Consider the following 13,856-nt stretch of genomic DNA (forward strand, 5'->3'; position numbering starts at 1 on the left):
ACACAGCACGCTCTCACCAGATTGAACGAATATTGTGGATGCCAACATACCTTCGACGAGTCCGGGAAGACGCTCAGAATTCTGGTTGCGCTGCACAGCTTCAGACACTGCACGCTGACGGACACGAGGCTGTGTGAAAAGGGACTGGTGGCCCTTGTTATGGCATTCGAGTGCCTTCTTCGTTTCATCAACGACAGGGGGGAGACTTGCTATGGTAATGTTCCGAGAGGCGTAGATATAGCATCAATCGTTGGAAAGGAGGTCGATGCATTGGATGGAAGTCCTCAGGCAGGGTTCACATCGGTCAACAAACAATCTGTAGTTAAAGAGGTGTGTCTTGATGATTGCAAGACCAATTTGCCGCTGATGCTTTCGTACAGGTGCTCTGCCCGATCGCAGAAGTGCACATATTCCAGTGCATAGGCCTCAATTATCGACAGCACGCCAAGGAAGCCAAGGTAGGCCTCCTCGCCCAAAGGCTGATGGAGAGAGCCTGACGATTCCAGGCAACAATCGCTCCATATCCCGTGGTGTTCTCAAAACCTCCAGATGCTCGTGCTGGCCCGTATGATGATGTGCACGTCCACCGAGATGCACAGTCGAAGCTTGACTACGAAGGCGAATTGACAGTGATAATAGGAAAAGACTGCAAAGATGTTAATGAAGATGATGCGTTGAATCATGTGCTGGGTTATGCAGTCGGCAACGACATCTCGGCGCGCAATTTTCAGGCCAAAGAGGTGTCCGGAGGTCAATTCGGCTATGCCAAATCGTTCGATAGGTTTGCACCTATCGGTCCAGTAATAGTGTCACCACTTGTAATCAAGGATCCACAGAATCTCGAGTACACCACCAAGGTGAACGGTGAGCTGAGACAAAAGACCAACACAAGTGACATGATATGGTCTGTGCGTCAGATCATTGCGCATTTGAGCAGAGGTACGACACTTCGGGCTGGATCTGCAATTATGACCGGTACACCTTCGGGCGTCGCGCTGTTCATGGAGGGAGGGAAAGGTTTCCTGAAGCATGGTGATGTTGTCGAAATTGAGGTCGAAGAGATCGGTGCCATCAAGAACAGAATCGTTTTCGATGCTTAACTAGCGATGGATCTGTCAAGGTAGTCCAGATGGCGATGCCCTTGGTGCATTACCCTGTGCCTAGGTATGCATCCGTAGAAGTGGGTGAAGCCAAAGATAGTATACAATGTGCTGAGCCATCAATATGACGACACTGATCTCGCTCTGACACGAGTTTTCATGGTCGGCATGATGCTGGCAAACCGGACGTATAACTCCTTCTCGCGCGCAGTGAGCGTTGAAGTCGATTCGAACTTATTCGGACCAGTGATAATATCTGAAACGCTTAGTAAGGAAGGACCGCAAGATGGCTCAACTCACCTATCAGGAGCTCTCCAAGCTTCCAGTATCGCGCAAATTGGCGCACGGCTAGAAGTAGAAGCTCTCGGTCCACACGCGATATCTGTCCCTCGGGGCAACTGTGCATCGAAGCCGGGCCAACGAGGCAACAGGCAATGAATGGAGATGCGTATGCCATGTAGTCGGGAGTCCAAGCTCGAACAGCTCGAACAATATCTCGCCGCAACTGAGCATTGCGTTCAGATCTACTTCTGTCCGTCGGTCCTTCAGCAGATTCTGCTGGTGCGATCATACACACATACGAGCGTGCACTGTTCAAAGTTAGCAGCATCTACGAACAAGATTGACAGACTGCACAGATCGTATGGACTCGAATGAGGCTTGTCTTCGGTACTTACCAAGTGATCATCAGATTAGTCACCACAATCCAATTGCTCCGCGCAAAAGTCTCCTCGTCAAAAGTCGGCGGATTGGTGGAGAGTCGAAAGTGCTCTGGCAGGCTCAACGCGAAGCAGCTCAAGACTGATTCGAATTCTTCGACTGCCTCTTGCGAGACATTGCGCTGCTCGAGCAAGTCGGAAGCCAGTCCGAGTAAAGAGTTGGAGACTAAGAACCACGCTCGCTCCCACTGATTGGGCGAAGTCTCCAGCCCTTTCCATGCTGTTGCGGGCGACTTTCCAATGAAGGCTGATGCGATGGGGATGCCACTCCACCAGTTCTCATCCGAGGCAGGCAGCATGACCTGGAATTTCTGTCGATCGATGGCGTATGGCCTTCGGCTCATGGTGGAAGGGAAGCCATCAAGCTCCCAGACGGACCAGAATGCACGTCGCTTTTCTTCACGTTCATCCCAATCTTCTGCGCTTTTCCATTGCTTAGTTGTAATGGGCTGTCCTTGCAGATCCTCATCCACGTAGTTGAGCCCCAGGTCGTATGCCAGGCGAACGCACACGCCCGACAACATCCAACCAAAGGAGCTCGGACCACTCGTATGGTAGTAAGCAGCAAGAAGAACGCATCCGTGAAGATAGGGTAGAGTCGGCGATCTGTCCTCCTTTGCAGTCGCATCGAGGAAGATTCTCTTAGCTTGCTGCGCAAATGCTTCGCCACGATCTCTTGGGGGTGTACTTTGCCAGTAAGGAGATTTTGAGAACCTTGCGGAGAGCGATATGACTCCGTTCAATATCAGAGCATCTTCTAGATCCAGCTGGCAGTAATTCAGGACATCGGAAGGTCGTTGGTGTGAATACTTGGCGAGAAACCGTGGCCGATGGAAAATTGGTAAAAAGCCATTGATCTTGTTGAAGAAGACCTCAATGCTATTGGAATATTGTTAATAGAAGACACAGGAGATGAGGTCAACGAGTGAACATACAGATCAGTGACCTCTTCGTCAGGCACTGCGAGGGAGTAGTATTCCTTTTCAGCGCCCATGTATATCTGAGAATTTGGGGTGGAGCCATTTCCGAAAGAGAATGGTACATCCATTTCAGCCGCGAAATTGCCGTCCTGCCTCAAATAACCCACGAGCGACTGTGTCATAGGGCTTCTTGCCGCCCATTGTAAGATCTCCTCAGGCGTCAGGTGGTGGTCCATCGCGTCGTCTATCGCAAAGTCGTTATCTTGTACCGTCGTCCAGAAGTCCGACTCGGGTTGGGCCCCTTCGCAAGCAAGGTTGCTGTAATCTGGCTGCTCCATGGAAGGCAATGGTCCAGTGGCGCGACGTTGTCCGGCTGCAGGTCCGGTCCTAGACATGCCGCCTGCTTGACGGCTGCCGAGACTGTCGAGGGAAGCATTCGAAGTCGCAGATTGGCCAGGACTCGTTGGCGTCGGACTTGTTTGGCTGGTGGCATCAGCTGCATCAAGCGTTCGAGCATCGCATCCACAGACGCCGAATTGGCAAATTTCTTCCGCTTGTTAGTGCCTTGGCCTGTCGCTTCCGGACGCTTCCTTTTTGTTGGAAAGATACAGTCGCTTCCCACTCGAGCGCAGAGCGAGCAGGTAGGTCTAGCCATATCGCCTATAAGTCGTCAGCTGTGCAGTCGCCACTTCCACGCCGGGCCATGAGGCAGCGCCTGGCGCGCGCATGCAGCATACATTTTGTCTTCTTCCTGAATGGTGTCAGCCGCCTTATACATGTCTCGTGTGAGTGGCAATACCTCTTGCATTCTTCACAGGCACGAATAGGTCCCACTGAGGTCCGCTCTGTAACGGCAGTATTGGCCATGTCGCTGAATACAGCTTCCCTAGTGTCAAAAGTATGTGTGAAGGCAAGTTGGTCTTGCAAAGCTGGTGACTTCCTGTCTCATCGGCCCTCGTGAAATGCGGAGGTCCTGGCAACCCTGGAGAAGTTTGGAGATCTGGGGGTTTGTCCCGTGCGTGCCGGACGTGATAGGGATCGCGTCAGCCATTGGGACAGGTTTTGGGATGCCCGTCGTCAATGACGTCCCTAGCCTTAGCATCAGTCGCTGCGACAAGTACAAAGGGCCAGGTCACTACAACTCATGGTCTACAATGAGGGCAAGTGCGATCATGGCTCCCAGCTACGGTCAGAGCTATGCGATCTAGATGTAGATAGCGAAAACAAGCCTAAGCCTATGCTGTACAAGCTCCGGCCAGAGCGGATTTGGCTAGCGCGGCTTTAGACCTGGCCCCGCGTCACAAGCAACCCTCTATGCATCTTCCTTTGCCATGACCTAGGTCCAGTTACTCTCTATCGCTGACAAACGCCAGCAATTACGTCTCTCCTACAATGACGCTTGCACAGTACTTTGGCCTTTGATCCACGCCGCGAAGGCTTTTTCAGTCTCCTTCACGGACTCAAACCCAAGCATCCTCCTCTGGTAGCCCATATCAGCCCACTGCCAACGACATGGCTTGATCCAATCGACTTCGCTCAGCTCTCGATCGCGTTGCTCTTGCTCAGGACCGTCTTCCATATGGAACATGTGACGATTGGCAATCGCTCCGCGAACATTCAGGGTCGTCCTTCTCTTCCGCAAGCTCTCAAATAGGACCAGCATGTCGTGTACCCGGTCGAGTTTCTCGTCGTGCGGAATATCCGTTAAGCTCTGCAGGTTTCCAAGCAAAGTTCCGAGAATGACGCCATCTTCCACCGCCATTGCAGCACCTTGTGCCTGATACGGCAGGCTTGGATGTGAAGCGTCGCCGATGGTCACGCCATTGCCCTTGGTGAACAGTCAGCCAACTTGTTTGAACGAAAGAGCACTAGCTTACCGAGACCCATGTTGGGAGTTCTTCGTGGTGGCAGAGCTTCCATTTCAGGACATTGTCGTGGCATGAGATGATTTTCTGCAGCCTGTTTCATTCCAGTCAGCAATCTTGTGAGGCCTTGGACTATTCCCAGAACTTACACGGGGTCCCAACCGTCATAGGTCATCCGCATCTCATCAATGTCTCCGGCAGATGTTCTGGAACTCGGCGGGAGGTCGTCAGGTCGACTGTGCAATCGGTCAGTCGCGTTCAGACACAAGATGGCAAGTCTAACATAAGAACCAGATTGAACGCTGTGCAGTCCTTCACTGGATAGAATACGCTGTGCCTGTTTGGACCCATCCAGTTGTATGTGCATCTTGAGCCGATCAATTCGTTGATCTGTGGATCATTGAACGCCTCAAGCTGTTGACGTGAAAACGTCCCTCGATAGGCGAGGTCACCGGTCGGCGCGGGGGGAGATGGCTTTCCGATAACCATGTCGCGCATAAACGACCACAACCCTGACCAAAGATTTAGCACAAGCCTCTACATGGACCGTATACTTACCGTCAGCGCCAACAATCACGTCACCTTCTATCCTCTCCCCAGTCTGAAGTACTACATGTGGGTCCGGCAGACTGAACTGAGCATCCACAACTTCGGAGTTCTTCCAGAGATCGGCCCCCAGGCGAAGTGCCTCATTTAACAGCACCTCGTGGTAGTCGCCACGATGTATAACGCTGACTGTGTCAACTCATGTGCAGAAACCTGCGCGAAATACTCACAACCACGGTGCACCAAAGTCCTGGATCATCTGGTCTCCACCACGTCGTGAACATAAGACTTTACCATCCCTCCAGCGCTTGAGATGGTTCCCCTTCACCTGTATTGCTCCTTTCGCGCGGATCTGATCTTCGAGTCCGAAATGTTGCAGGACTCGAGCTGCATTCGGGGGGATTTGTATTCCAGCACCGATCTATCCCAAGTGTTAGGCCAGCTTGCGACGGACTCAATCCCAAACGTACAGGCGAGATCTCAGGTGCTTTCTCGAGAATTTTCACCTCCAGACCGTGCCGCAAACATTCGATAGCTACGGCAAGTCCACCTGGCAGGCTTTCAGCACTCGTGTAGGGCTCCTCGCGGAAGTGTATTACCCAATCCCGCGCCAACCACAATCACTCTCAAGGGTCGTTGTGTCTTCAAGCACATTAGCTGTGTGGAATCTTTGGGATGGAAGTCTTTACCTGTTTGCTCATTGTGTTTCGAATTGTAGGTTCTCCTGCTTACAATCCGCACATACAAAGGCTGGCACGTTTGGAACCACTCACAGTACCAATTGATTGAAGAGACAGAGAGGCGTGTCTCGGTTGAGCCTTACGGACTTGCGCGCGCCGGACTATTTTCCATTGTCAGTGACCCACACTCTGATTTGTGGAGACGGTCAAAGACGGCTTTGAGGACGGGATCCGTGATTGCCATGTGGAAGGCATTTTGTACGAGATGTCCGGATTCAGACTAGGCGAGTTATACATGTCTCTGCTAGGCAACGCTTACGGCTGGGGTGCCCGCCCGAAACTCATCCGTTGCAGGTAGCACCAGCATCGGAGGCATGGGAGAAATCTACGACGAGGACGCCGAATACCAATTCCGAGGTAGGTATGCTATTGACGCTGAGAATCCGATGGCTGATAATACAGATGTTGATGTCCCCGTCCTCATTGTTGGAGCTGGCCCAGCGGGTGCAACCACCGCCCTGTTGTTGGCCCGCTATGGGATCCCAGCAATCGTCATATCTCGCCATAAGGGTACTGCCAACACACCCAGAGCGCATATTTTCAATCAACGCGCAATGGAAGTACTGAGGGATGCTGGTATACAGGAACTGGTGACCCCATTAGCGGCATCCAAGGAAGACATCATGCACGTCAGCTGGGTTCAGTCCCTTACTGGGGAAGAGTATGGTCGCGTGTATGCTTGGGGCAATAGACCAGACCGGATCGGAGAATACACCGTCGCTAGTCCCTGCCAGATGTCTGATCTCCCTCAAAGTATACTGGAACCCATCCTGGTACAAGAGGCCACCACGACAGGGGCGGATCTCAGATTCTACCACGAATTTGTTAGCCAAGAAGCACTTCCCGATGGGCGAGTGCAGACGACAGTTTTGGACCGTCAAACAGGACTGAACTATCGTGTAACATCGCGGTTTCTCATCGGGGCAGATGGTGCGAGAAGTGCAGTACTGGACAGCGTTGGCATTCCCATTGATGGCAAACAGCTTGCTACCGCCTTCAACGTGCACATCAAAGCAGATTTGGCAAAGTACTGCAAGCACAGACCTGGCTCCTTATGCTGGATCCTCAATCCGGAAGCCCCCGATTGGTCAGCGACCGCATGCGTGCGAATGGTACGCCCATGGCATGAGTTTATAGTGTCTATGCACCCAAGTGCTCTACTCCAGACTGATATAGAGCACTCCGCACCCACCAGAGATCAAGTACTTTCCAGGCTAAGACAATTGTTCGGTGATGATAGCATTCGGATCGAGCTGCTGGGCTACGATCAGTGGCATATCAATGATCAAGTTGCCAGAACGTGGCAGAAAGGAAATGTGCTGTGTATAGGTGACGCCGTACACCGCCATCCGCCAATAAACGGTCTTGGGAGCAATACTTGCATATCTGATGCATTCAACATTGCTTGGAAGCTCGCTTTTGTCCTGAAAGGCTTTGCTGATGTCTCAATACTCAAGACTCTCACGACAGAGAGGAAGCCTGTGGGAGATGGTATTGTACGGCGGGCCAATGAAGGGATGCTTGTGCATCACCAATTGTGGACATTGATGGGCTCGACCTCCGAGGCAAGAGACGCAATCGATTGGCGTTTGCGTCAAAAAACCAAAGAAGGCGCAGAGCTGAGACAGACACTGCGATCGCTTATGGAAAAGACGGACGACGAGTTCAACGCCCTTGGCATACAAATGAACCAATCATACCTCCATTCGGCTCTTACAATCAGAGAAGACAGCGACACAGCGCCACCCTGCCTCGACAACGTCAACCTGCTGAAACAGCAGGTCATATCTACGTTTCCAGGCTACCACCTGCCTCACGTGTGGCTAGTAAGAGACGGTCAGTCGGAACGCATCTCTACACTTGATCTCGTTGGTAAGGGCCATTTTACGCTACTGACTGGCATTGGTGGCGAAGCTTGGAAAACAGCCTGCGCTGCAATATCTGAAAATGGACTTTTGCCGCTCAAATCGTACAGCATAGGTGTTGGACAGGACTACATGGACGCATATTGGGATTGGCAGAACGTCCGTGGCGTAGATGAAGACGGTGCCGTGCTCGTAAGGCCGGACCACTTTGTCTGCTGGAGGTCTGTAAGGATGCATCAGGAACCTGAGGGAGAATTGCGTACTGTGCTGCGGAAGATCTTGTGGCATGCGTAGACAGCACCTGAAGGATAGACCGTGATCCAAAGCAAATTGTGCTTCGTAGGCGACATGTGACTGACTGCTAGGAGTGGACACTGGGTGCAAAGCCGGGAAGCGGCATTTCACGGCCGCCGTGCATCAAAGCCGCTCTTTACAAAGCCAATCCGAACCTCTTCTCTCTCTCTACTCGAGCGGCACCAGATCTTATCTGCCACAGCAGCCACACTCTCGGCACGCGAGTGTGATTGACTATCAACGGACTTCAAAGTCCATACAAGCATTTCCCGCATGTTCTACAAGTGATCAATATGGGCTCTTTAGGAGACAACCGCATTCAGCTCTCGAAAACACAATTCGTGACATATTACCATACCGATCTTGCAAAGGCCGAGAGGTTCTTGCTCGACTTCGGCTTTGAAGTCGCTGCCAAGAGCGACGATGGCAAGGTGATTTACTACAAGGGATACGGTGTTGAGCCATACTGCTATGTTTCCCGTCTAGCACCGGACAGCGAGCCTCATTGGGGTGGAGCAGCCTTTCTTGTGCCGTCGCGAGATGAGCTAGAGAAGGCTGCAAGTGTTGTCGGAGGTGCAACAGCCATCAGCAAGCTCGATGGTCCAGGTGGGGGAGAGATGGTGACGCTGACGGATCCCGTCGGGCACAAGGTGCATTTGGTGTGGGGCATCGAGGAGAGGAAGGCTCTCGCGGCACCAACAAATGATTCGAGCCTGCAAAAGCTGGTCATCAACTACGCCGATGAGAAGCCTAGAGTCGGGCGAGGTCAGCGATTCAAGCCCGGTCCCGCGCCCGTACACAAATGGGGGCACTACGGAGTGTCGTACGCCCCCGGGACCTACCAAAAGATGTACGACTTCTATACAGGCACGCTGGGACTTGCGGTGTCGGATGTCGTCACGATTGAAGGCAAGCCTGCTGTGGCCTTCTTCCACATTGATCATGGTCTCGGCTACACCGATCATCACTCGTTCTACATGAAACCGGCGAAGGAGAATGAGAAACTTGATGTCGCGCATAGTGCTTTTGAGGTGCACGACTTCGATGTTCAGCAACTGTCACACAACTACCTTGAATCTAAAGGGTACAAGTTGTCGTGGGGTGTCGGTAGGCACATCTTGGGTAGCCAGATATTTGACTACTGGTATGACGAGAGCGGCTTTGAGGTGGAACATTATGCGGACGGAGATCTGGTGAACAGCGAGACAGAGGTCACTCGCGAGGAGCTGACACCGCACAGTATGTACATATGGGGTCCAGAGCGGCCAGCTGTAAGAGGATGAGTGCAGTGTTCCTTTAGTTTTGAGCTGGACCTGGTGGGAGCCACGGCGGCTCTGACTTGCTGCATGATGACCTCGGAGTCTTCAAATGGCGATGTCATTTTGGTGACTAGCGTGCCAGCGCAGGTGAAATGCGGCGAAGGCGGACGATCGAACACTATTCATGGTTGGGAGTTTCTCTCGATTGTACCCGCTTAACCCAGAATTATTCCGGAATTTATATTTCTTCCAAAAGTCTGCACTGGCCTTGTCCCGTTGACAGCAACATTCGAAAGTCTTCGTTCACCACACAAAATGCACACATTGTACTGCAGTAGTCAATTTCGCCTCCGTGTGATCTGCAAATATGTACAGGAGGTTCGGTCTTCGTCTTGACAGCCAAGAAGTCTGTCTCATCGAGAGCAACAGTCGAATGTCTTTGTTTACCACGTACGAAGCACACATCGCAGTAGTCGATGCCGCCTCCATGCGAGCTGCAAATATGCACAGGTAGGCCGGTCTTCGTCTTGACAGCCAGGGGCTCAACCTTGAGCTGTCTCGGCCCGGTAGGTCTGAGCAGATGGTTCTCAAGCCTTGCGCGCCTAAGGGCGTCCTCGCTGGTCCAGAATCCTTCTCGTGTGTGGTGCATCTCGAGTAGGTCTGCAGCTCGCTGACGAGTTCTGGCGTCGCCGCAGTTGACGGCGGTGTAGTAGAGCGGCGATACGACGCCGAGGTCGAAGGTGAAGTGCACCGAGTTGTGCTTTAAAACAGTTTTGCAGAGGTCCACAGTACGACTGAAGCCTAACTCTGAATCCTCGGAATGTTTCCTCGCACCCTGAGGGTCCGGACGAAGGCCTGCAAGCATAATGCTTGAAGATGCCCAAATGGCTTCGATGAGATGAGGCGAAGGTGAGAGCCCTGCATCTTTGTCTGAGTAACGTTTTTCTGCAGCCAGCACGTCAAAATGAAGTTTCCAGCTGTCGAATAGCTCCCTCTGATGCTTGTGCTCCTGGTCAGCGGCGGGAGTGTACTGTCTCAGTAGCTCCCGTCTGTTCGTGTCGACAAGAATTCCGCCTAATAGATTCATAAAGCTATCCCTCGCATGTTCGATACTGGTGAATCGACCAATGTTAACACTTTCAGCCGGCATCCGTGGCCAAGGTATTGTGTCGAAGTTGTAAAGCGTGGCAGCTTGAATGACTAGGCGACCGAAGAGTGGTAGAATCTTGACTTCGATGCGGTGGCCACGGGGGTTTCGGGAGTCAACTCCACGCTGTATATGCAACGTCGATGTCCGCCACTGCTCAATGAGTGCAAGCCCAGACCGGAGGTGCGCGAGTGCCCCTTCAGCATTACCTCGAAGCCACTCGAAGCCGATGCAAAGGATGCAAGCTACCAACGTCACCTCGAGCTGCTGCCATCCGTCGGTCTGAAGGTGAGACTGCAGGCGCTGTATGGCAAGAGCATACGGCCGGATAGGTTCGGCATTGGTAGTTTTGAAAGTAGACGTCTCATGAAGTGTACCCAAGGCAACAGCAATGTGTCTGATTGGGTCTGAAGTCAAAGCTAGTTGTAGCAACAGCTGGGTCCACATGTCGTCCTGCAGATAGCCGCCAAGCTGCCCAGCCGTCACCTGTTGAAAGTACTGCAGCCGGCGCAGATCAGCCTTGTGCACGTCAGGGTATGCACGTGGAGCTAGCAGACTGAGCGGCGCCACGGCGACTGGTCTACCATAGGTCCTGCTACGGTCGGGAGTAGCGTCTATTGGGAAACCCTCGCAAGTTCGACCTGTAGACGTGCAACGGTCGCATGCTGGCCTATTAAGATCGTAACGAATGCGACGCATCCTGTGCATGGGTCATTAGTATGCCGCCCTGCGCGCCATAGTCTCTAGAAGCTACACGGCACGGGCATACCTGCAGATCCTGCATCCTCGTTTCGAACGCGTGTGCTCGGCTCGTTGTCGATTCTTCGCTGCTGGGGGTGTCATATCCCCTATTCACAACAGACTGAACCTGGAGATCATAGACAGTCGCTGGCCATCGATATCGCGGACCTTCGACGAGTCTAGTGTCTGAAATTGGGGCGGTCGATGACAGCGCTCATGACGCGATCGCCGCGCCCGTTGGCTTCAACATATAACACGGACCAGGGCCTTCATGGAACAGGTTGAAAAGCATGAAGACTCTCCCACGCTTCGCCATCGTGTAGCGATCGTAAACTACAGCGTCCATGGCTCATGGACTGTGTCCCAAGCCGCAAGCTTGCTCCCCAGCTCAGCTCGTTAAACCTGTGCAAACTTTGAATGCACGGTAGGTAAGGCCAGCCGTTCATTCAGGGCACCGGGTTGATGCTATTGGGCAGTTCGTCTGCTAGCCAATAGCAGTGGCCCAGGTCTTCGTGGCAGTCCGAAGGATTCGGAGCAGACAGACAAGTTGGAACCTTGAAACCTTGATGCGAACCTAGACAGTGGCCGAGATGGCACTTGTACCTATCCACACAATCGACACTTGTAGATGGGTAGCATGCACAAAAAGGAACAGAAGTTTGCGCTGTGCTACTGACGCGAATTGCGGAGAAGACAGTCAAGTCATCAGGCGGAGCCACACGCGTATGGACGCGATTGCCCCTAACCGCCTTAGGCAGGCTAATTGACGCTCTGTCGACGATAGCTGATGGCCACATTGTCTTGCATATCTAAATACCTGTGTTGACCACAGAATATCACCAGATCACATCGCCAGTCAAGGCTAATGACTGTCGATCAGTCATGTTGGCGGCAATGACCTGACCGTATCTTGGCTCCCGAGCAATATGGTCGGAAAGAGCTCCATTGAAGCTGTAAGCTCTTTCCGTCAACGTGGCTTCGCAATAACAGGCCACGGCAACGCACCTTGACGACCAGAGAGCGGTGAAACCTCGACGTGAATGAGTGCTGCGGCAGCCTCCAGTGTTTCGCAAAGGCGAACGAACTAGAGCTGTGGAAAGACGATCGCCTCGCTGGAAGCAGGCGTACCAAGGCCTTGTATCTACAACACGGACATGGACACGTGCCACATCAACAACTTCAATTGCCTTGCAATACCTTCTGTGCAATTGAGAAAGATCTAGTTGGCCCTGGAACTAATAAATACAAGCAAACGGCACAGGAGATGTGCGAATAGATGTTTGAGTGAAGTCTTGGCGCCACTCGAACCTGGTGAATGTATTTCCCGAAGCGGACCTCGGTATTCCCTGCCGAGCTAGGTACTGTGTGTGTGCGAAGGATGCTGGCATGCTTGGTGAGAATATTGACCCAGGGCAGCCGACAGACTGCCAATCCGAACGGCGAGGTGTTGGCGTGCAGTGCAAGCAAGTATCGAGGTCGTCCTTGAGACCGTAGGTGTGGAGGATAGACTGGTCACGTCAGCGGGGAGCTGGCGGCGGCTCCGTCGACGCGGCAATGAGGTAGCATCTGGAGCTAGAAATACGGAGACCTGCCATCGTTCGGCCATCGCAACGGTCCCAGGCAGATGTGCTGCTGATGGACCATCCCAAACATGAATACTCTCGCTCGAGTGGGCTTGAGATCTGTCTGCCTGCACGTCGTGATCATGAAGTCGCCTATTCGACTGCGAACTTAAAGTCTCCCTGATGATTGTCAAAATCGAGCTCAACCAGAGCCTTGAAATTGGCACGCTCGACGACCTTGCACGCTTGCTTGTGTCCGAGTTCGTTCCAGCCCTTAGCCTGACACTCCTATTGGATTGGCTGTCAGCTACTAGTCTTGCACTCACATGATTTTCGTGACTCACCTTGCTGCAGTAATAGTAGTAGTGACAAGCCCCGCACCGCATCATGTCCTTCGTATCGCCCAGCTTCTTGCAGCCGTGACACATCTTCTTCCCATCATCGCGATCCCCGCAGTCCGACACGATGGACTTGCCGATACCAAACAAGCTCTTGAGGCTTGTAGGAAAGACAGCAACACGGTGTGACTCCTCCACACGGACTCCCTTAGTGCCATCCAAGAAGAAGCGCTGCTGAGGATTCATTATGGCCAGCGTGTGTCCAACCTTGAAGTTGGCAGGATTGATGTTGTCGTCACGGTCGAGGTAGAAGGCCACAACAAGCTTCTCGCCGTTCTTGTCGCGGATGATGGTTCGAAAACGCATAAAGGGTTCAAAGCTGACTATCTCGCCGAGGAGGCACCAATGGGCGTTCTCCATGCTGTAGTGGCTGTCGAATCCGCCTTCAGCGAGGCATTCATCGTATGGAGGAAAGTCGACCTCATAGGCGAAGTCGTTCTTGGCCATATCTGATTTTGCTCGGCGCGTGTCGATCTGTTGGTTCTGTGGTCGATTGGTGGTGGTCGGTCAAAAAAGCGTTGGTGCCCAGTGTCAGGTCCATCACGCTCCACCTGCCTGCGTAGGAGTTCAACCGGTAAGGGGGAAGCATAAAATAATGATTATGAAGTTGCAATGGGAGATATATCTTTGTACACGAAGGCACCTTTCCAGCGGCCGCTTGTGGCGTATTGCCTGATTGTCAGCTGGAAAGGGCAACAAT

General features: G+C 52.7%; 6 protein-coding genes across 6 annotated transcripts; 3 read left to right on the forward strand and 3 right to left on the reverse strand.

Annotated features, from left to right (window-relative positions):
* Window positions 1–159: 159 nt before the first annotated feature.
* On the forward strand, window positions 160–1,100 carry AB675_8306 (uncharacterized protein; the record flags this gene model as incomplete). Its single annotated transcript, XM_018148743.1, has 3 exons — window positions 160–330; window positions 381–458; window positions 507–1,100. The coding sequence occupies 3 exons, from the start codon at window positions 160–162 to the stop codon at window positions 1,098–1,100; spliced, it is 843 nt and encodes a 280-aa protein (XP_018004324.1).
* Window positions 1,101–1,773: 673 nt separating this feature from the next.
* Window positions 1,774–5,851, reverse strand: AB675_8307 (3-hydroxybenzoate 6-hydroxylase 1; the record flags this gene model as incomplete). The annotated part of the gene is made up of 12 exons (XM_018148744.1): window positions 1,774–2,698; window positions 2,755–3,222; window positions 3,270–3,399; window positions 4,150–4,567; window positions 4,617–4,698; window positions 4,754–4,840; window positions 4,888–5,116; window positions 5,163–5,335; window positions 5,381–5,571; window positions 5,621–5,700; window positions 5,750–5,792; window positions 5,840–5,851. 12 exons carry the CDS (start codon window positions 5,849–5,851, stop codon window positions 1,774–1,776), a joined length of 2,838 nt encoding a protein of 945 aa, XP_018004417.1.
* Window positions 5,852–6,204: 353 nt separating this feature from the next.
* On the forward strand, window positions 6,205–8,279 carry AB675_8308 (2,4-dichlorophenol 6-monooxygenase; the record flags this gene model as incomplete). The annotated part of the gene is made up of 3 exons (XM_018148745.1): window positions 6,205–6,247; window positions 6,293–7,947; window positions 8,124–8,279. The coding sequence occupies 3 exons, from the start codon at window positions 6,205–6,207 to the stop codon at window positions 8,277–8,279; spliced, it is 1,854 nt and encodes a 617-aa protein (XP_018004418.1).
* A 63-nt stretch (window positions 8,280–8,342) lies between these two features.
* Window positions 8,343–9,332, forward strand: AB675_8309 (uncharacterized protein; the record flags this gene model as incomplete). Its single annotated transcript, XM_018148746.1, has 1 exon — window positions 8,343–9,332. One exon carries the CDS (start codon window positions 8,343–8,345, stop codon window positions 9,330–9,332), a length of 990 nt encoding a protein of 329 aa, XP_018004187.1.
* A 214-nt stretch (window positions 9,333–9,546) lies between these two features.
* AB675_8310 (uncharacterized protein) lies at window positions 9,547–11,154 on the reverse strand (the record flags this gene model as incomplete). Its single annotated transcript, XM_018148747.1, has 1 exon — window positions 9,547–11,154. One exon carries the CDS (start codon window positions 11,152–11,154, stop codon window positions 9,547–9,549), a length of 1,608 nt encoding a protein of 535 aa, XP_018004309.1.
* Window positions 11,155–12,911: 1,757 nt separating this feature from the next.
* On the reverse strand, window positions 12,912–13,603 carry AB675_8311 (uncharacterized protein; the record flags this gene model as incomplete). Its single annotated transcript, XM_018148748.1, has 2 exons — window positions 12,912–13,046; window positions 13,103–13,603. The coding sequence occupies 2 exons, from the start codon at window positions 13,601–13,603 to the stop codon at window positions 12,912–12,914; spliced, it is 636 nt and encodes a 211-aa protein (XP_018004190.1).
* Between the last annotated feature and the right edge of the window lie 253 nt (window positions 13,604–13,856).

The sequence above is a fragment of the Cyphellophora attinorum genome, assembly GCF_001299255.1.
Source record: "Cyphellophora attinorum strain CBS 131958 chromosome Unknown Contig3, whole genome shotgun sequence".
In the NCBI taxonomy this organism is placed as follows: Eukaryota; Fungi; Ascomycota; class Eurotiomycetes; order Chaetothyriales; family Cyphellophoraceae; genus Cyphellophora; species Cyphellophora attinorum.